This window comes from Erinaceus europaeus, chromosome 21 (assembly GCF_950295315.1).
Source record: "Erinaceus europaeus chromosome 21, mEriEur2.1, whole genome shotgun sequence".
Lineage (NCBI taxonomy): Eukaryota > Metazoa > Chordata > Mammalia > Eulipotyphla > Erinaceidae > Erinaceus > Erinaceus europaeus.
Genome location: NC_080182.1, coordinates 11828835 through 11850969, shown reverse-complemented (window position 1 = coordinate 11850969; position 22135 = coordinate 11828835). Strand labels below are relative to the sequence as shown.

Sequence of the window (22135 nt, the reverse complement as noted above, 5' to 3'; positions counted from 1 at the left end):
AGATAGAGGATTCAATTTGGCATTAGGGCACAGGAACTTCGGTGGTAGGTACAATAAGTCTCTCTCTTACACACATATACACATGCACATACACAATATTATACTCAAAAAATCTTATAATATTGTGAACCAATGTTAAATCATAGAAAGAAACTGTAAAGAGAATGACCTAGTGGGGGTTGTATTGTTATGTGGAAAACTGAGAAATGTTATGTGCGTACAAACTATTATATTTACTATTGACTGTAAAACACTAATCAATCAATAAAGAAAAAAAGAAATTGTAAACAACAGAGAGAATTTTCCAGGTTAAAGAAATTAATTTGGTAGTCCAGGATGTGGCGCAGTGGTAGAGCTTTGGACTCTCAAGTACGAGGTCCTGAGTTCGATCCCCAGCAGTACATGTGCCAGAGTGATGTCTGGTTCTTTCTCTCTCTTCCTATCTTTCTCACTGATAAATTAATAAAATATTTTTTAAAATTAATTTTTATATGAATTGCAGTTGAAATTGCCAAGAGATCATATTCATATTCTGTTGGTTCAAATAACTCATCCAAAAAAAAAAAAGCAGAATTGGTATATAAGCAAAGATGAGAATACAGAGTACACAACTAAAGAAAAAATATAACAAAACATCTTACTCATCTGAATTAGGAAATACATGTTTAACTCCATAAATTAGCGAAAAATAAATAATAATAAGTAATGGCGGGAATATAATATGACTGGTTATAATGCATTGTGAATGGTAGTGTATGATGATACAAACTTGACATATTTTAAAGGTATATGTATCTTTTGATCTAGTAATCCCATTTTAAGATTCTATCAAATCAACAAATTTTAAAGAGTTTTATGCAGAAAGACACCTCTTGCAATGTCATCAATAGTAGTAAAACTCTAAAATGGCTAAGTCACTTGGGGTTTATTCACCTGAAAATATATATGTATTATAAATATATATACACACACACACACACATATATATATAGTCGCCAAAACAATCTCCTGTAAATTTCACATATGCGTACAGATAAACACTTTAAAATTAGACATGGGAGTATGGATCAACCTGCCAATGCCCATGTCCAGCAGAGAAGCAATTACAGAATCCAGCCAGACCTTCCACCTTCAGGACCCCATAGTGATCCTAGGTCCATACTCCCAGAGGTATAAAGAAGAAGAAAGCTTCCAATGGAGGGAATGGGATACAGAACTCTGGTAGTGGGAAATTGTGTGGAATTGTACCCCTCTTATCCTACAGTCTTGTCAATCACCATTAAATCAATAAAAATTATCAGATATAACATTTATATGCAACCTTAAAAGATCTTTAAGGACAATAGCATATATATGAAATTATCCCATCAGCATCTGAGTTCAGTAATTGGGATGCTGGGTGACTTTTTCCTTCTCTTAGGGGTATTAGTCTAGAAGTGGAGGAAGACACGTTGACACTTACTCAGCATTGAGGACTGGTCTGCTTTCGTTCTCCGAAGCTGTGGCCATGAGCACGCAGTTGATGATGACAGTGCAGATGATGAACATGCTGAACAAAGTGACGGGGGTCCGTTAAGGCAGCTTCACTGCAGGCAGCAGCATCCCGAGTTACCAAAATGACCCTGTTCCGACAGGGACACTCTTGACTTCTACGTCTAAGCATTGACAGAGAAGGACTCACACTGTCTCCTTTCCTGAACAAATGTCCTCTGCCAAATGGAAAGCTCCCCACTATGAGGGCTACACAGATGCTTCCACACGTCTGGTCTCTAAAATCCCAGCCCCCTGCTTCCAGGGTGGGCAGCTCTGTGGTCCGATTTGTCCAGAGCCCCCTGTGGGGCCATGCTGACCTGGCCTCTCATACGTGCCTGATCTTCCTTTTCGGTTGTGCTGCTTTTTTTTTTTCCTTCTCCAAAGAGCACCTTCCTGCTAACTCACTTAAATAAGAATCCCTGTCTCAGCCTCTGCTTCTAGGGGACCCAACCCAGAATGTTGCCCCTTTCCATTTCCACAGTGCCTATCTTTTCCACCTTCTCTGTCTAAGGTTCTCTTGGTGTTTCCTCCAGCCCTGTACACATCAATAATGCTGATTAATTCTAATCTATCTGATCCTTTAAGATTAAGGTTGAAAGCTTGTCTTAAGAGAGTGTCAAATCATACAAATGAGTGGAATGGGGACAAAGGCAGGCTTGGAGACATGGTGATACAAGTCTGCAGAGCCCCTCTGAAAGAGACAGTGGCTTATTACACTTGATTTTTTGTCATACAGGAACGCAGGCCTTGCAAAAGTTTCTGCGTTCTCAAAAGAAACTGGAAGCCTGGGTTTTAATGTCAGAAGGTCTTGAACTCTGTGTCAGTCCAACACCCCCATCTATCAGCTGAGTGTCATGCAGAGATTGCCAACTTACAACCTTTGCTTGGGTCTCAAAACCAGTGATGCTTCTCCAAGAAGTCACCCTGATGCCCCAACAGAAGAAGGCAGCTCTCCACTCTACCACTTCCTGCCTACTTAGCCTACCTTCAGAGAACACAAAATCTCACAACAAGGCGTCACACCTTGGTCACACCACCCGCACTGCCCTGTCCTGTAACAGTAAGTTCACTGGCAGTATTTGTTGAAAGCATGAGCTGTTGCCACTCAGCACAATACAGGGTTCATGCACTTTTCACATGACCTGGACTCAGTAAAAGATACAGCAAAAGGATATGAATGAACTGAGATTCTAATGACGAAATTTCGGAGTGGATTGAAAGGTCCCAAAATAAATAAGGCACGCTTGGCGCTGAAGCGATAAATTGTTCTCTTTTTGTTCAACACCATAAATATCTAGGGGGAAAAACATACACACACACAACAGGGATTACATGCACTGACAAAGCAATATGTGTCATGAGTTCATTTGCAGGAAATTCAGTGGCACTACAAACTGAGGCATGACTTGGCTTGGTATGAAAACTGCAGCTTTGCAAGTCCAAGTTCTTTGTGATTATGTTACACTGGGACTCTGAGAACAACAGATCCCTTCATGGGACCCGAGTCCTACACAGAGTCCAAGATAAATACTGGATTCTAGACTGTTCAGCCGATGGAATACAGTTTGGTGTTGCTTTCAAGGGGACATGGTCTGAGAAGTGTCATTATGTCATCCCGTTGTATAAACATGACAATGTGTCACTGTCTACACAGTACTTCTCCATCCCACGGGCACAGCAATTTAGAAAACATTTAAGTCACCCATGTTTTTTTACTGCTTCTATAGTTCACTGAAAATGTTTTCTACCATGTCACTAGGCAAGAGTACATTTGGGGAGCACTGTCACAAATGTGGTCTGTTCTTGACTGAAATGCACTATGTGACATATGGCTGTATTCTGGGCTCTGCAAACAAAGAAAATAGAGGCGTAATAACAGGGGAAAAATAAAACATTCCACAGGGTGTTCTGTAGGAAATATCTATGGAGACAAACACAGTGAGAGAACTTGAAGAGATAGCAGTAGAGGTGATAGTCACACTCAGCAAATTCTTTTTTTTCTCTTTTTTCCCTCCAGGGTTATCGATGGGGCTCAGTGCCTGCACTACAAATCCACAGTTCCTGGAGGCCATCTTTTTTTTTCACTTTTGGTGGTGTTTTTGGATAGGACAGAAAGAAATTGAGAGACGAAGGGAAGATAGAGAGGGGGAGAGAAAGATGAAAGACCTGCAGACCTACTTCACCACTTGTGAACAACCCCCCTACAGGTGGGGAGCTGGGGACTCGAACCGGGATCCTTGTGGTAGTCCTTATGCTTCACACTATATATGCTTAACCTGCTTCACTACTACCTGGCCCCCTAGTAAATTATTTTTAATGATAATTAGTTATAAATAAAACTTAATGAATCTTAGAATAGTCAAGGACCGTGGGACTATGTGGAAGTTTGGTAGAGCTTAGGGGAGCTCCCCCCATCTTCACAGATGGAGGTCTGAAAAGACACCCCTCTTGTTAGCCTCTCTCCATAGAGATGAGCCAAGAGGGAAAAGTCTATCAGACTCAGCTTGCCCTTTGTTAGACTCCCAAATTCACAAAAAGCTTACACCCTCTCTCACTTAGTTCCCCCTGCTGACAGCCAGATGGTTGCCTACCTTAGGATTCACTCACTCATAGTTCACACATACACTCTGCCTTTTGATCACAAAGGAAGAACACATCCTGTCACACACTGAAAAGCCCCCAAAACCTTATTTCCTAGAACCCTTTTGATGTCCTTAAAGCCTTGATCTTCCTTCTCTATCTCACCTTACTGGTTCAACCCCTATTCTTCTCTCAAATGCCTTTGGATAATTAAATGCCTGCATCAGGAGACGGACTGTTAGGACCTTTGTGTATCACATCAACTCATGTTATACCAACCCCCTACCATAGGGGGCAAGCTGACCTCAAAGAAACCTGTGAATTCTGACGTATGTGAAAAATGTTCTTTGTCTAACTTTCTATATTAACCAAAACCCACCCCCCAATAAATGAGTGCGTTCGTACCAGAATCCTCTCTGAGTCTCTTTCTTTATCACGCAGTCCCTTGAGCTGGTGATTAGAAACTCGGTAAGTTTACCTTCCTGGCTGGAGACACCCCTACGTGAGCCCCAGCAAAGGACCTAGAGGGTCCAAATATTATATCCAGTTCTAAGAAACTCTATATGAATTAGTCTTCCAATCAATTATAACATTGAAAGCCTTCAATTTAAAAAATTGAGATTTTTTTTTATTATTATTCAGTAAAAAGATCAAGGAACCAGAGAGGTGAGTGTGTTGCTATGCACACATTCCAGGTTTAACCAGAGAGGTGAGTGTCTTGCTATGCACACATTCCAGGTTTAACCAGAGAGGTGAGTGTCTTGCTATGCACACATTCCAGGTTTAACCAGAGAGGTGAGTGTCTTGCTATGCACACATTCCAGGTTTGAGACCCAGCACCACAAAGGACCAGAGGAAGCTCCAGTGCTTTGATGTATTTATTTCCTTCTCTACGTCTCTTCATTTGAATGAAAATGCAGGCTGCAGTGCTGAACTTGAACTTGTACATACATGAGGCTGCAGACACACACACACACAGCCAAGATTCCCAGATTTTCTCTCCTCCCCCACCCCTCACCCACCTCAGACAGAGAAACAATTTGCCTATAGTTCTCAACTGGCAGAGGAAACCCTATAGGAAGTATCTGGAAACACATGTGAGATTTTAATAGTTTTACAAAATATTTTAATAGTCTCACAAAAGTCTCACTGACCTACTGAATAGATCCAGGATGCTAAATAGGCAGGACAGACCTGCCAGATGGTGATTTTTCCTGGCCAGAATGTCCTAGGCCTCGCTGGGTAACACCGCCAGCTAGCCCAGGGCTTCCTGAGCTCTGGGAATGAAACAAGCCCTGGGTAGCAACCATCCACTACCTACTGCCAAGCCTGATTTCCATTTAACTGGGTAAGTTGGTCATTCACTTACATTTCCCCAAGGTGGAAACACCTTCACAGAATGAGGGTCATTCCTTTCTGTCTGTGTCATTGTCTGACTTGACACATCACCTTTGTGACCCAGGTCCAGAGGCAGCAGGTTGGGAGTGGCCTTGGCCAAAATGCCATAATTGGAGTCACTGTCAACTACCCACCTTTCTATGAAGTTGGAACGTAGCCTTCCGCCATCTGGCTGCAGGGCAGATGTTGGCTCCATAGAAAAGTGAGAGATGGTCACAGGAGCTCTAAAAGCTGGATGCTAAGACCCACTTTGTGAGTTGTGTGCTCTTCCTTTGGATAGAAGGCAATTTCAGGCCTTCTAAAAAAAAAGGGTAAACCCCTCCTGGAGATGGGGCGCCCCGATTAATAGGTGGTAGGACATGGGTCTACATCAGAGCCCTTTGATTTTGATGTTTTATTAATAGCTCTTCTGAATGTTTTAAATATTTCAACTAATGGTGTATCCACTATGCTGACCAGGGTTTTAATGATTAAAATGATAGGTACTGGCTCCTCTCTGCCTGCTGACACACTGCCACCACCCCTTGCCCTGTAGCTCTCTGAAGTGAACGCGTCCAAAGTGAGGAAGTGACTTGCAGCTACAGAGAGAGCACTTGGGTATGCGTCCCAGTTCCATCTCCTCCTGAGGGCCTGGGCTGACTTAACCTGTCTACTCTACCAGAGCACTTGGGTATGCGTCCCAGTTCCATCTCCTCCTGAGGGCCTGGGCTGACTTAACCTGTCTACTCTACCAGGTGTGTTTCTGCCCAGCCACCATGGCCTGACTTGACTGACTTCTCGAAGTTTTCTCATCTGTAGAGTACTCACAATACACATACTCTCTAGGAATGTTGAGAGCACCAGCCGTGTGGTGTTGTAGGAACACAAAACTCTTAAACATCACGCCCTCGAAATTCAAGGGAGAACCAGGCTGAACAGAGATGGACATAGAATGCCCACCCTGGGTGACACAGAGCCTGTCCTCCTGGCACTGCCCATCACACCCCAAGAGGTGGCCTGCCTGTCGGTCTCCTCTCCAGTCTGAAGGCAGAAGGAGGCCTTCAGCAATTACCTCACCTCTGGCAATTGTGCCTGCAAGGAACCCCCAGAATTCTGGCTTATAAGGCCAAGAAGGGGTGGGGGTGCGCTGGCCAGCACTCAGTGGAGCTGCATGTTACAGTGAGCACAGACTTGGGACTGAGCCCAGCTTCGTTCCATCTTGCAGATGGGAACTTCACAAGATGCGAAGCAGTGCTGCAGGTCTCTTTCTCCCTATCTTCCATTTCCCTCTTGACTTCGCTGTCTCTATCCAATAAATGCATAATAAAGGGATCTGGGTGGTGGCACATCTGGTAGACTGCGATGCTCAAGAACGTGGGTTCAAGCCCCAGTCTCTACGTGTAGAGGGAAAGCGTCACAAGCGGTGAAGCAGGGCTACAAGTCCCTCTCCCTCTCTCTTTCTCTCTCTCGCTCTTTTCTATCCCTTTCTCAGTTTCTTTTTCTGGGTCATAAATAAGTACAATATAATATTTTTAATTAATGACAATCAAAATCCAAATTTTTTAAAGAAAGATAAATATTACAGTGCTTTTGTTTCTGTGTCTTTCTTGGACTTTCTTTTTTTTAATGTTTTTTGTTAGGGGAAATGGATGGTTAGGGGTCCTGAGCCCCAGTTATCCAGGGATAACTGAGACTGTGGCCCCTTTGTTTCTCTTTTCCTTCTTTTTTTAAATATTTACTTAATATTTATTCCCTTTTGTTGCTATTGTTGTTTTGTTGTTGTTGTTGTTGTTATGATTGGTGTCCTTGTTGTTGGAAAGGACAGAGAGAAATGGAGAGACAGAGAGAAAGACAGACACCTGCAGACCTGCTTCACCGCCTGTGAAGCGACTCCCCTACAGGTGGGGAGCCGGGGCTCAAACCGGGATCCTTATGCCGGTCCTTGCACTTTGCGCCACCTGCGCTTAACCCACTGCGCCACCGCCCGACTCCCTTTTCTTTCTTTTTTTTCTTTATTGGGGGGATTAATGGTTTACAGTCAACAGTAAAACACAATAGTTTGTACATGTGTAACATTTCTCAGTTTTCCACATAGCAATTCAACCCCCTCTAGGTCCTTGTCTGCTATCATGTTTCTTGTCTTTTCTTGTCCTTCCAACTTACACTGCACTCTCCTCTGTCCACAGTGCCCTTCTGGCCTGACAACTCCAAGTATGCACAGTGTAATGGCATGCAAACCAGGCAGCTTTTCCTCGGGGAGCCAACTTCTGGTGGATGCCAGCAAAGAATGCTCTCATCACCCCGTGTTTTCTAGGACTTCCTCCAACTTCCCCAGCTACCTTTCTCTCTGACCTCAACTTGGTTTTCCACACTGTTCCACAGGACACTTGCAAAGAATGCTGGCAAGGTCTACCCAGACTCTCCTGAAAGGGGCTGGTCTGTAAAGGACTCTCTTCACAGTCCTGAGTGTTCAAACAGCAAAGGAGCACAGAATTCGTATTTTCTGACTCATAAAACCTTTAGAAATTGCTTGACAGAATTTTCCTGTGGGTTCAAGTCCCTGGATTCCCCCACACATAGGAAAGAAGCATCAGTGGTGAGCCAGTACTGCAGGTCTCTCTTTCACTATGTCTCTCCCTTTTCCCTCTCTCAATTTCTGTCTCTGTCAAAAAAAAAAAAAGACCACTGGAAGCAGTAGATCCACTGTGCAGACACCAAGCCCCAGTGATAACCCTGCTGCGAAAAAACATAATGATCACAAATTATATCCAGGCATATGAAACATCAAACCTATCACGGATTGATGTGTATGCATGTACCCACCTGATATTCACATTCTTAGACTTCATGTATTGAGTTCCTATGAAATGTTGGGCATCAGGCTAGAGCTTTGTGCTTTACAAATCTTATTTAATAACTCCAAGCTTAAGTTGAGAGGGGTTTCTTTTTTTGCCACCAGGGTTATCACTGGGACCTCATACCTGTATGACTCTACCATTTCTAGTAATCACTTCTTTTTCCTTATTTTTGGTAGAGGTGAGAGATGAGAGGGATAGAGAAAGAGAGAAGCAGAGAGAAGGAGAGATGCCTGCAGCACTGCTCTATTCCTGATGAAGCTTCCTCTTGCAAATAGCAACCAGGGGCTTGAACCTGGTTCCTTATGCATGTTAATGTGAGCACTCTGCCAACTAAACCACCATATGGCCCCAAGTCTAAAGGTGTATTATTATTATTATTATTATTATTATTATTATTATTATTATTATTTGGAAAAGAGACCAAGAGGAGTTGAGAGGGAAGGGGTATACCAAGAGGGAGAGAGAAAGACCTGCAGCACTGCTTCACTGCTCGTGAAGCTTCCCCCACTCTCTACAGGTGGGTGGGTGATAGCTTGAACCCAGATCCTGGTGCACTATAATATGCACTTTCTACTGGGAACACTGCCCCATTGCCCTCCCAAGTCCAAAGTTTTTAAAGATAAAATCTTGTTACTGGAATGGCTATTCCTAAATAGGCATATTAATCCTTGTGTGAATATAACACTTTATAGTTTGTAAAATGCTCCCATAGCTGTGTGGTGGCAAAAGCAGTTATTCTTCCCACTTTTACATACCAGAAGTGTGAAAATTAGTGAAGTGACTTGCCCAGAGTCACAAAACCAATATCTTAAAGTGTTCTACATAGACTGGGGATATGGATTAACCTGTCAACACCCATGTCCAGCAGAGAAGCAATTACAGAAGCCAGACCTCTGCCCTGCAGCCCATAGAGATCTTTGGTCCACACCCCCAGAGGGATAAAGAATAGAGATTTTCTTTAAAGTTTCCAATGGAGGGGATGAGATAAGGTACTCTGGTGGTGGGAGCTATATGACTCATCCTCCCTCTTATCCCACAATCTTGTTGATCATTATTAAATCACTGATGATAATCTTTAAAAAGTTGAAAAATAAGAAAACACAGAGCAGAACTTGGGCTGGGTTTGGTGTATTGCACCAAAGTAAAAGACTTTGGGTATATGGAAAACTGGGAAATGCTAAGGATGTACAAACCATTGTATTTTACTGTTGACTATAAACCATGAATCCCCCAATAAAGAAAGAAAAAAGATTCTGAGGTGGGGGGAGGGTTCAGGTCCTGTGACAGAGGAGGACCTAGAGGGGGCTGAATTGTTATGTGGAAAACTGAGAAATGTTATACATGTACAAACTACTGTATTTTACTGTCATCTGTAAGCCATTCCCCCAATAAAGAAAAGAAGGGTAAATGAAAGATTATAAGTTTATTCCCTTTTTTATAAAAAAAAATCAAATAAATAATTAAGTGGTCTACACCCAACTTTTGTGACTCTTACCCCGGACCTCTCTCTCAGTACCATTTTAAGTCTCCTCGGTTTTCCCTACAGCTTTTCTGTTGCTTAGTCCTTATATTCTTCTTGGAGACAGACATACATTCTAGAGAGAAATGAGGACTGAAAAGGACCCCCCAGGTGATGACGGGAACTATGTGCAGGAGGTAACCAAGAAGTATGGTCTGTCCTCTGCAGACCCCTGAGCGGTATTTGGAGATCTCTGTAACACCTGTTGTAGCTGCAGTCAGAACACCCCATCCCTCCCTCCCCCATGGACGTACTTTATGATTTCTATAGAACGGATCCAAGTCTTCCAGGGGCTTCGACACCAGTTCACGGGGGATGTCACCATAGAGCTTGGGCAGCTTCCTAGAGGCCTTTAGGTCAAGCTGAGGTCGAGGTGGGGGGTCTTCTGCTGTCTGGTCTTTGGACTTCTTTTTCTCCTTTTGGATGGCAATCTGCTTCTCAATTAAAGCCAGAGAGTCAGGAGTGAAGGGGCGGAAATTTCGTGCATCTGGGAATATTACTGGGTAACATCTGCCATCCATCTTCACCCTTGAGACAGAGACAAGCAGCAGATAGTCAGAGAACTCTGGGAGGTGAGAGAGAGACAGAGAGAGAGAGACAGAGAGAGAGACAGATAGAGAGAGAGAGCCCAGAAAAGATTTGCCAAAGCTAATAGGGTAAGTCTACCTTGAGATAATAACTCTCCTGGCATCTATAGCAGACAGACCCTTCCAGAAGAACTTCCTTGATAGCCCCACGCTTAGAACTAGACTCTGAGAAAAGGTCACAGAGTTCAGGTTGAATGCTTTTATTCCCCATAACAGAATTTAATGAATTTCAGTCTAACATAGACCATAAATCACTCCAGGGAATTACGGTGGGGAATGCAACACACATTGTTGAATGCACACACTATTCATGCAACTAAGTTTTCAATGTATGTTCCAGTACAGTGATAGGTACTAGCAGTACGAAAAATCATGCTTCTTCCTGCTGCTCTTACATTTATGGTGCCTTGGTATAGTGCAAAGATAGATAAGAGAAAGGACATTACAAAAGAGCGAGCGGGGGCTGGGTGGTGGTGCACCTGGTTAAGCGCACATATTACCAAACTCAAGGACCCAGGGAGTCTGTTTCACAAGTGGTGAAGCAGTTATGCAGGTGTCTATCTATCTCTCTTTCCCTCTTTCTATCTCCTTTGCCTTCTCAATTTCCCTCTGTCCTATCTAATAAAAAAAATTGGGGGGGGGAAGACCACCAGGAGTGGTGGATTCATACGTAGTGCATACCAAGCCCCAGTAATAACCCTGGCAGCAAAATTAAATTAAAGACAGGTACCACTGTAGCGTCTGCTTTGTGTGCACACAGGATAGATTTCTAACCAGTTTGGGGTGGCTTTAATGTCTCCCTTGATAACAGAAAGACATTAGAAATGAAGGGGGTGGGAGAAACATTAAGAATGATGGAAACAAACATCACATACCGGTGCCCTTAGGTAAAAATAATAATAGTAAATGAATGAATAAAGTGGTATCTGCAGTTCTTTCTGCAGGGAGTGGAGATACTGTGGAGTGGAGTGGCCAGATCTGGGAAAGTACATGAAGCCCTATAACCCTTGATAAAGACCATGGACCCTACCTAGGACAAGGTGGGGGCCTTTTTTCTGCCAAAAGCCAACTGGCTATTTACAACATCATTCATGAGTCATGCAAATTTATCCACTCAAAAAATCATCACTGATTGTTGCTATGAAAAAAAATTAATAAATAAAGCTCTGAAACTTACTGAATTTAGATTTTGACCTGTGGTTGCCTTGGCAGGGTCACACCAAATGATGCTACCAGCCCTGTATGGCTCTTGGATTGGATGATTTCCACGTCTGACCTGGAGGGCAACAGGGAGATGAAAGAGTGGGGGTACTTTTGCTATTATTAAAATGACAGAGAAGTAATCACCAATGTTTTTTTTTAAATATGTCAATAACTAGTGAGAATCAATAAGCTTGGAACAGGAGAGTGAAAGAGGTAGGGTGTCAGACATCATATAAATGAGCTTGAAAACTCTTTGGAAAATGACTACTTAATGGAGTGACGGGTGTGAGAGTAACTGAGACGGCTGACTACTAAGGGTTAGAGTGGCACCTGCGAGACAGACAGGAACCAAGTCTCCTGGGCTACGGAGCTAAACTTAACAGTGGGGCTGCCCACTAGGAGAGCACAAGTGGAGCAAGCAACGATGGGGAGACACGTTCAGCTTCAAACATTGGGAGCTGAGGCTGCTCCCGGAATCTTCAACAGAAAGAACCAGGTGGTGTTTGAATACAGAAGAAGCATCACTCCCCTGGGCACTAAGCTCTGAAAGGAGCACAGGCACAGGTGGAAAAACAGTGTCAGGACTTGTCTTGACAAATCTGCCAGGAAACATCACGCTAAGACATCCCCAATAGCTGACCACTCCTCCTTCTGTAAAGCCCAAAGTAGTTAGATGGGGCTTCAGGGCTATAATTAAAGGCAACGCATGGGACACACTAAGGGCAATGTGCTATTCAGGATGTGTGAGAATATGTCAACTGAAACCAAACACAGAACTCTGGGGACTAGGGCAATAGCATAATGGCTATGAAAAAAGTCTTCATGCCCATGACTCTGCTGTCCCAGGTTCAAGCCTCAGCACCACCATAAGCCAGAGTTGAATTGTTCTCTGGTTTAAAATTAAAAAGTTTTTTTTTTAAGTCTGTTAAGTTACCAAATGTAGATTTACTGCATTCTGTCCCACATTCCCTTAGGGTCATACGGCCTATGGAGGCATCTAGATGATAGAATGGACTGTAAAATTCAAGTTACTCTCAGGAACCAGTGGCGCACCTGGTTGAGCACACGTTACAGAGCTCAAAGGTTCAAGTCGGGTTCAAGTCGCTGGACCCCACCTGCAGGGGGAAAGCTTCACCCGTGATGAAGCAGGGCTGCAGGTGTCTCTCTATCCCTCTCTCTCCCTCTCTATCATGCCCTTCCCTCTTGGTTTCTGGCTGTTTCTACCCAACAAATAAATACAGATAATAAAAAAGAATTCTAAATTTAAGTCGCTCTCTCCCCACTTCTTCCTTTCTCTTATACCCCTCCTTCCCTCTCTCACTCTCTTTCTTACACAAACATACCACTGAATTGGCATTAATCAAGTGGGCATATAACAAAATCCTGTAGCTGATTCTAGCAATTGTGAAAGGTATTTAAGACAGGTAAGAAGTCCTTTTCAGTCAGCCACATTTAAGTGGTAGCTGATTCGATAAAGTGGATGTGGACAGGTCCTGGGTGGCAAATGTTAGGCCTTATGCTAACAGACTGCAGGGAATCAGGTGTGCCGTTGCTGCCACGATCATGAAACTGCTGAAGAAGAAACTAGACACAGAGTCTGCTTCTGGGGATGTTTATCCCACTTATGTTTTATTTTGTTTTGAGAAACAGAGATTCTAGAACAATAAATGGCACAAAATAAAACAAGTCCTCCCCCCAAATGGCATAATTTATATTTTATTATAGATGATGAAAGAAGTGAAGTCAACACTGAAAAAAAAAATTAATGAGGTCTGGGTGAAAAGAATGCTTTATAAAAATTATCAACTCGGGAGTCGGGGCGGTGGCGCAGCGGATTAAGCGCAGGTGGCACAAAGCGCAGGGACCGGCCTAAGGATCCCAGTTCGAGCCCCCGGCTCCCCACCTGCAGGGGAGTCGCTTCTCAGGCGGTGAAGCAGGTCTGCAGGTGTCTGTCTTTCTCTCCCCCTCTCTGTCTTCCCCTCCTCTCTCCATTTCTGTCTGTCTTATCCAACAATGACAACAGTAATAACTACAACAATAAAACAACAAGGGCAACAAAAGGGAATAAATAAACAAATAAATAAATAAATAAATCTTTTAAAAAATTATCAACTCAAAAAATGTCAAAATACCTAAAATAGACCTACTAGGTTTTTCCAAAATGGGGACCCCAAATCCCATCTGCTCCATTCTTACCTTTAGGCTCCTGACTATTAAATAATTTGTTCTACTTTCTATCTTAATGCTTTTCAGCCACCAAGTTGCAGATGCTGCCTTCTGCACCTCATAACGATCCCGTGTCCAGCACCTCATAATGATCCCGTGTCCATATTCCCAGAGGGATAAAGAATAGGAGGGCTATCAGGAGAGGGGATGGGATGCAGAGCCCTGATGGTGGGAATTGTGTGGAGTTGTACCCCTCTTATCCTATGGTTTTTGTCAGTGTTTCCTGTTTATAAATAAAAAGTAAAAATAAATAAATAAATAAATAAATAAAATATGTTTTTTAAAACCTGGACAGTCAGACACTGAAAAATGGAATTAGATCATCAGTTCATTTAATATCCAAAAATTAACTCAAGATGGACTAAAGATTTGGATACTAGACCCCCCAAACCATAAAAACAGTGGAAGAAAACACAACTGCAATGCTTCAGTACCTTGACATCAGAGATTTCATATTTGTAAATAACTCTATTGGCAAGGGGATCTAAAGCAGGGATAAACAAAGGGGAATACATAGTATTAAAAAGCTTATCATATCAAAAGAAGATACTACAACAATAAAAAGTCAGTCTAGTAACAGGGAGAAGATACTTGGTACCACATGGGAGTGACACGGCATCAGCTGTCATTTCTCTCTTTCTCTCTGTCTCTATCTGAATGAAAACGTGGCCTGAGAGCATTAGAATCATGCATGTGCCAGGTCCCAGAACACTGATTCAAAAAGATATATACATCCCTGCATGGGTAGCTATACTATGCACGGTAGTCAGGATCTGGAATCAACCTAAATACCCATCAACATATGACTGGATAAAGAAGTTGTGGGAGACTTACTCAATGTAATACTCCTTGGCTATTAAAAATTATGGCATTGCACCTTTCAGGACAAAACAAATGAACTAGAGATGATTGTGCTAAGTGAAATAAGTACGGAAGTGAAACACAATTACTGGGTAAGTCACTTACAAAGAAAACATAACTACACAAAAGGGCATGCAAAGATAATAACAAAACTCTTAGATTTTGTGAAAACTGGTGATTATCAGAGGAAAGGAGGAGGGAATATTGGGGGAATGAGTAAAGGGGTCTCTCAGGTGTAGCGGTGCAATGAAACCATTCTCTTAAAATACCATAGTTCTTGCACTGAAGTAAAGGATTCTGGGAGGGAGGGAAGGCTTTCAGGTCCTGGTGCATAATGACATGACGGAGGAGAACCTAGGCTGAGGGTGAGAGTGTTTTGCAGAAAACTTAGAAACTTCATACATGTACCAACAACTGTAAACCATTAATCCCTCCCATTAAAAAATTGTAACACTGTAAAACAATGTCTAGTCAATCAAAAAAATACAATTGGTCCTTGAGCTCAGGCTTCTGCTTGAGGTTGATACAGAGGTTGATGGGAGAGTTTAATGAATGGGGGAAAGTGAGGCCAGGGATTATCTCCCCAATTCTTTCCCTTGTGGTGGCCGTGAGTCACAGCCCTTCCATACAATTCTTCCTCTAACCACAGCACCTTACTTCCCTTGCTTCTTTAGATGTAAAGTGTCAGGTATGATACTCTGCTCTCACCACAGCTGAGAGCTGCACGTTCACTTACCTGTGCTACTAAAATCTTCTTTGTGCTAGTAAAATATTCTCAGATTGCTCCGTTTGAATGTGACATCTGTTTCCTGCCAGAACTCTGGCTAATAGAATCATCCATTAAATAATATTGTGGAAGCAAGAAAAGGAAATGATTACCCATGAACCAAAGCCACCTAACACGTGGAAGTTTTACCATGTGGGTGCATCTCTTCTCAGTAGACCTTTTTGTACATATCTGGCATGGCAGTCATTGTCATGCATGTGCAATTTTTGACTTATGCAAAATCACAAACAGTTTTACAATGGGGGGGCTCATTTGTTAATGGTATCTATCTTGGCTTATTTTAATGTCTTTATTGGGGACTTAATGGTTTACAGCTGACAGAAAAATATAATAATTTATACATGCATAACATTTCCCAGTTTTCCATATAACAATTCAACCCCCACTAGGTCCTCCTTTACCATCAAGTTTCAGGACCTGAGCCCTCCCCCGCCCACCCGGAGTCATTTACTTTGGTGCGCCACACAAAGTCCAGTCCAAGCTCTGCTTAGTGTTTTCTCTTCTGACCTTGCTTTTCGACTAATGTCTATGAGTGAGATCACCCCATATTCAGCCTTCTCTTTATGACTTATCTCACTTAACATGATTCTTTCAAGCTTCATCCAAGATGGGCTGAAAACGGTGAAATCGACATTTTTTTGAAAGATGAGTAGTGGGGAGTAGGGCGGTAGCACAGCGGGTTAAGCGCACATGGTGCAAAGCGCAAGGACACCCATAAAGATCCTGGTTTAAGCCCCCGGCTCCCCACCTGCGGGGGGGGGGGGGGGGGGGGGGGGGGTCACAAGCAGTGAAGCAGGTCTGCGGTATCTGTCTTTCTCTCCTCCTTTCTGTCTTCCCCTCTTCTCTCCATTTCTCTCTGTCCTATCCAACAACGACATCAATAACAATAGTGACTATAACAATAAAAAACAAGAGCAACAAAAGGGAAATGAATAAATAAATGTTTTTTTTTTAAAAAGCTGAGGGAGTCGGGCGGTAGCACAGCGGGTTAAGCGCAGGTGGCGCTAAGCACAAGGACCAGCGGAAGGATCCCGCTTCGAGCTCCCGGCTCTCCACCTGCAGGGGAGTCACTTCACAGGCGGTGAAGCAGGTCTGCAGGTGTCTGTCTTTCTCTCCCCCTCTCTGTCTTCCCCTCCTCTTTCCATTTCTCTCTGTCCTATCCAACAATGACATCAATAATAACTACAACAATAAAAAAAAAACAAGGGCAACAAAAAGAATTAATTAATTAATTATTTTTAAAAAGCTGAGTAGCACTCCATTGTGTATATAGACCACAACTTGCTCAGCCACTCATCTGTTGTTGGACACCTGGGCTGCTTCCAGGTTTTGGCTATTACAAATTGTGCTGTTATGAACATAGGTATACAAAAATCTTTTTGTATGGCTGTGTTGTGTTCCTTAGGATATATCCCCAGGAGAGGAATTGCAGGATCATAGGGTAGGTCCATTTCTAGCCTTCTGAGAGTTCTCCAGACTGCTCTCCACAGGCTTTGGACCAATTTACATTCCCACCAGCAGTGCAGGAGGGTTCCTTTGTCCCCACAACCTCTCCAGTATTTGTTGCTGCTACCATTTCTGATATCTGTCTTGTTTAGATAAAAATTTGACTGTTTGAAATACATTATCTTATGCAATCCTCAGAACAAGCTCATAAGATAAATATTATCCTTGGGGGATATGAAAAGAAAGATCTATTAGAAATTAAGGTGAACTGTGAGTGGACTTCTCCTAAAGGCCAGGGTATAAACCTAAACTCTTCTATGACTGGTGTTTCTTAGTTCTCTCTTTCGATAAGCAGCCAAACTGAACCGCTTGATCCTCAAATTTACCCTAACCAATAGCAAAGGTCAATGGGAAATAGCAAAAGGTCAAAGGGCTTGCACTGCATACTCACAGTGTTTGAGCATAGATCTGATCCATACCAGCTGGAATGCCAAAGATCCACAAAAAAGTAAGCATAAGCTTTGAACTTTGGGAGCAGCACTATGTGAAATGTTTCAAATTGATTAGCTCTTTTGTTTTTTTCGGATAGGACAGAGAGAAATTGATAGAGGAAGGGGAGATAATGATGGAGAGAGAAAGACAGACACCTGCAGACTGGCTTCACCGCTTGTGAAGTGACCCCCCTGCAGGTGGGGAGTCAGGGGCTCAAACCAGGATCTTTGCAGGGTTCCTTGCATTTGCACTATATGCGCATAATCCAGTGCACCACTGCCCAGCTTCCAATTGCCTCTTAAAATTTCTAAGAAATCTACAAGGTTGATTCACTACTATATCATTTTGACCCTTGGTCCCTTGACGATCAAAGCAACTCCACAGTGAACTTTTCACTACAAATTACAAAAGAAGGCAGTAAGACTTAAAGAAATAGAATCACGTAAGTGCTGGAGAACCTAAATCTCAAGCAGTCACCACCATGAAGTCCAGCCAAGGCCCCACATCTGTGTGCGTCTGATCTTTGATAAAGGGCCCAAATGATTGAATGAAGGAAGGAGGCTCTCTTCAATAAATGGTGCTGGGAAAACTGGGTTGAAACATGCAGAAGAATGAAACTGAACCACTTTATCTCACCAGAAACAAAAATCAACTCCAAAGTATCAAGGACCTGGATGTTAGACCAGAAACTATCAAATACTTAGAGGAAAACATTGGTGGAACACTTTCCCACCTAAACTTTAAGGACATCTTTGATGATACAAGGAAGACAAAAATAAAAACAAATCAATGGGACTACATCAAATTGAAGAGTTTCTGCACAGCAAAAGAAATCATCACACAAACAAAGAGACCCCTCACAGAATGGGAAAAGATCTTCACATGTCATACACCAGACAAAAGACTAATAAACAAAATATATAAAGAGCTCACCAAACTTAGCAACAAAAAAGCAAATGATCCCATCCAAAAGTGGGCAGAGGATATGAACAGAATATTAGTACAGAAGAGGTCCAAAAGGCTAACAAATACATGAAGAATTGCTCCAGGTCACTGATTGTCAGAGAAATGCAAACAAAGACAACATTGAGATACCACCTCACCTCTGTGAGAATGGCATACATCAAAAATGACAGCAGCAACAAATGTTGGAGAGGTTATGGGGACAAAGGAACACTCCTATACTGCTGGTGAGAATGTAAATGGGTCCAACCTCTGTAGAGAGCAGTCTGGAGAACTCTCACAAGGCTAGAAACAGACCTCCCATATGACCCAGTAACTCCTTTCCAAGGGATATATCCTAAGGACTCCATAATAGCCAACCAAAAAGATACGTGTACACATATGTTCATAGAGCACAATTCATAATAGCTAAAACCTGGAAGCAAACCAGGTGCCCAACAAAGATGAATGGCTGAGAAAACTGTGGTATATATACACAATGGAATACTATGCAGCTATTAAAAACAATGAACCCACCTTCTCTGATCCTTCTTAGATGAAGCTAGAAGGAATTATGTTAAGTGAGCTAAGTCAGAAAGACAAAGACAAGTATGGGATGACCCCACTCATAAACAGAAGTTGAGAAAGAAGAACAAAAAGGGAAACTCAAAGCAAAATCTGACTGAGTTTGGAGTAGGGCACCAAAGTAAAAATCTCTGGGTGGAGGGTGAGGATGGATGTTCAGCTTCATTGGGGGGGGCTGAAGAGGGTGGGGGAGGGACACAGACCTATGGGGGTGGGAATGGTGTTAATATACACTCCTATTAACTTACAGTCTCACAAATAACTATTTAATTAATATGAGAGGGGGAAAATGGATTGAATGTCTCAAATTTTTTGATGCATAGACCATAGGCTGAGTATATGTTCCTTCAGTCAGATTAAATGTTCACAGTGGACTTAATTGTTAATACATTTCTTCTAATGACTTGTTCTTTGAAATGTTGCCTCCAAAAAGCTTAGACCAGGGAGAATAGAAGCAACTGATGGCATTACTTTATAAGATACAACAATATATAAATAGCATACAAGGATGTAAATTATGGTGAGGCCTTATATGATACAACAAATCCCAATAATGGGATTTTCAAAATTAACCCAATTGCCAAGTAATTTGGTTATAACAATAACTATCTATTGCCTTCTTAAACCCTAAGACAGCAGGAAATTTCTCCTTTCTCTTATAAGCCCATGCTTCTCCTAGTCCTGGAACCTTTAGGGTGGGGCTCACATTCTTGCATGCTTCTCTCAAGTCAGACCAACTGAGACTGCATCTGCTGATCCCAGCCTAATCAATGCAAACAGTACCACCTTGTCATGCTTCACTTTGGACTGTGTCCAGAGATGTCAGGTGTGGAATGTCAACGCTTCAGCTTCATTACTCTGGTGAGACCTTTCCTAGCTCATAGGACTCCTTAACTCCATTTCAAGTGGCACACTTCTTAACAAAATCTCAAAACCTACACATAGACCAGGGCCCATGAGGTTGGGCATATGTACATGTTATCCATACGTTCGAGAAAAATACATACCTTAAAGCAAAAGTGCACAATAATTTACAGTGAATCAACAAATGAAGCAAGAAAGTGTACAGGACTAAAAAGACACCTTAAAGTACCTAATGAAATAGTTTCTACTTAAGCCTAGATATCCTCCTCACCTACTTCCTATTACATGTCCCCCAATCACTCCAAAGCTAACTCTTTCAGACGAAGTAAGGACTACAGAAGCTGAATAAGGACAAGAGACTGGCATAATTTAACAATGACTTTTTAGTCACTATCAGGCCACCCTATCACTTGGGGTGAGTCAGAGAGCCCCGGGGTTCCCACACACATGATGGGCCTAGACTTCTAACAGATCCTTCTCACCACTGTCACTGGTCATCTTCATCAGCAACAACACAATGGACCCCTTTGTGGGCCCCTGTAGGACCTTGCCCTCAATGTGGATCAACAATGGTAGGGAATGTTCCACTCTCTGAAGGGAAGTTGGACAACATATTCTACCTACTACCCGAGGAAGATGGGTCCTGAAATTAGTGCAGCCTGGAATGTTCCTAGCCATGACCACAGAATGCGAGCAGGGATGCAGAGGCTACATAAGCTCTTGTGCTGAATATGAGTCCCAGATCAAATCGATGGGGTTTACAGTTAACAATATTTATATATTTTCCCCATATTTGGGAGCTACTCTCTTCCCTGACCCAGATTTCTAGTTCTTTTTCCAACTATGACACCATCTTCCCAGACAATAACCTGGGTCCACTTGCATATTAGATATCAGGTGAAGGCAAAAACTAGTAAAGTCATTGGCCCTCTGGAAAATATCTAAAACAGACCTACTAGCTTCTTCCAAAATGGAAACCCCAAATCTTCATCTGTAATATTCTTTCCTTTAGATTCATTATTAATTAGTCAACAATTTGTTCTGCATTATATCTTAACTCTTTTTCAGCCACCAGGTTCTAGATGATACCATGATGCCAACCTAAGCTCTTTGGGCAGACGACCCCATCATATGTCCTGGAGTCCCACCTCCCCAGATCCCTGCCCCACTAGGGAAAGAGAGAGACAGGCTGGGAGTATGGATCGACCTGTCAACACCCATGTTCAGCAGGGAAGCAATTACAGAAGCCAGACCTTCCACCTTCTGCATCCCACAATGGCCCTGGGTCCATGCTCCCAGAGGAATAAAGAATAGGGACGATATCAAGGGAGGGTGTTGGATATGGAGTTCTGGAGGTGGGCACTGTGTGGAAATGTACCCCTCTTATCCTGTAGTCTTGTCAATATTTCCACTTAATAAATTTTTAAAAAAGAAAAAAAGTACAATGTCAGATTTCTTCAAAATAAACTGCCATGCCAAGCCTTTAAAAAAAAAAAAAAGAGAAGTGAAGTAAAGAGAAGAAGAGAAAAGAAAAGAAAAGAAAAGAAAAGAAGAGAAAAGAGAAATTCATCCAAGCTGCCTAGTTCTTCACACTCTAAGCTAAGACATTCCAATGAGAAATGAAAACCACACAACTTCTTACTGTGCTGGGCTGGGCTAGGCTAGGCTAGGCTGGATCAGTTTCCCAGGACATCAGCCTCACGGCCACCACCCCACTCATCTGTCACTTCCACAGTTATTTCACTGATCCTACCGTCACAGCCCTCCTCCACCCCATCCAACCAAACCAGACAGTCCAACTGTAGCTTTACCCTTCACAATGTCTCTTTATCCATTCTTGGTGTTGGTCTGAATAACAAGTTCTTAACTTTGACACATAAGCTATTCTAATTAATGTGAGGCACATAATAATAATAATAATAATAATAATAATAATAAATAATAACTCCTTTCTCCTCCACAGTTCAGGGTTGCAAACATCTATTAGCCAGCCAGACCTCTCCAATTCCCGTGTCCCCATACCTCTCCAGAACTTGGAGCCCATCACCTGAGTCACATTCTTGTACCTAGTCTCAACCTCTGATTTGAATAGCAAGTGGATACAAAAGGCCGATTCTCTAGCCTAGTGAAGAAATGTAAAAGGAGCAAGCTCCATAATAGCCCAGCGCCAATCCAAAGGACATACCTGCCTTCCAGTAAGGTGATTCCCGACGGCAGCCTCAGAGATGCCTCTTGAAGCTCTCCACAGAGCCTGGCTCTCTCAGAGTCTGAGCTT

At 42.6% G+C, this 22135-nt stretch overlaps 1 protein-coding gene across 1 annotated transcript in view; it reads right to left on the bottom strand.

Moving 5' to 3' along the window:
• The window catches only part of SCN11A (sodium voltage-gated channel alpha subunit 11), a 101021-nt gene extending 90633 nt beyond the window's left edge, over nucleotides 1-10388 (bottom strand). Inside the window, exons 1-3 of the mRNA XM_060180409.1 lie at nucleotides 10122-10388; nucleotides 2709-2827; nucleotides 1477-1558 (exon numbers count right to left, since the gene is read on the bottom strand). Coding sequence (XP_060036392.1) covers nucleotides 1477-1558; nucleotides 2709-2827; nucleotides 10122-10388 — 468 coding nt within the window. The remainder of the gene's footprint in view (nucleotides 1-1476; nucleotides 1559-2708; nucleotides 2828-10121) is intronic.
• Nucleotides 10389-22135: the final 11747 nt, after the last annotated feature.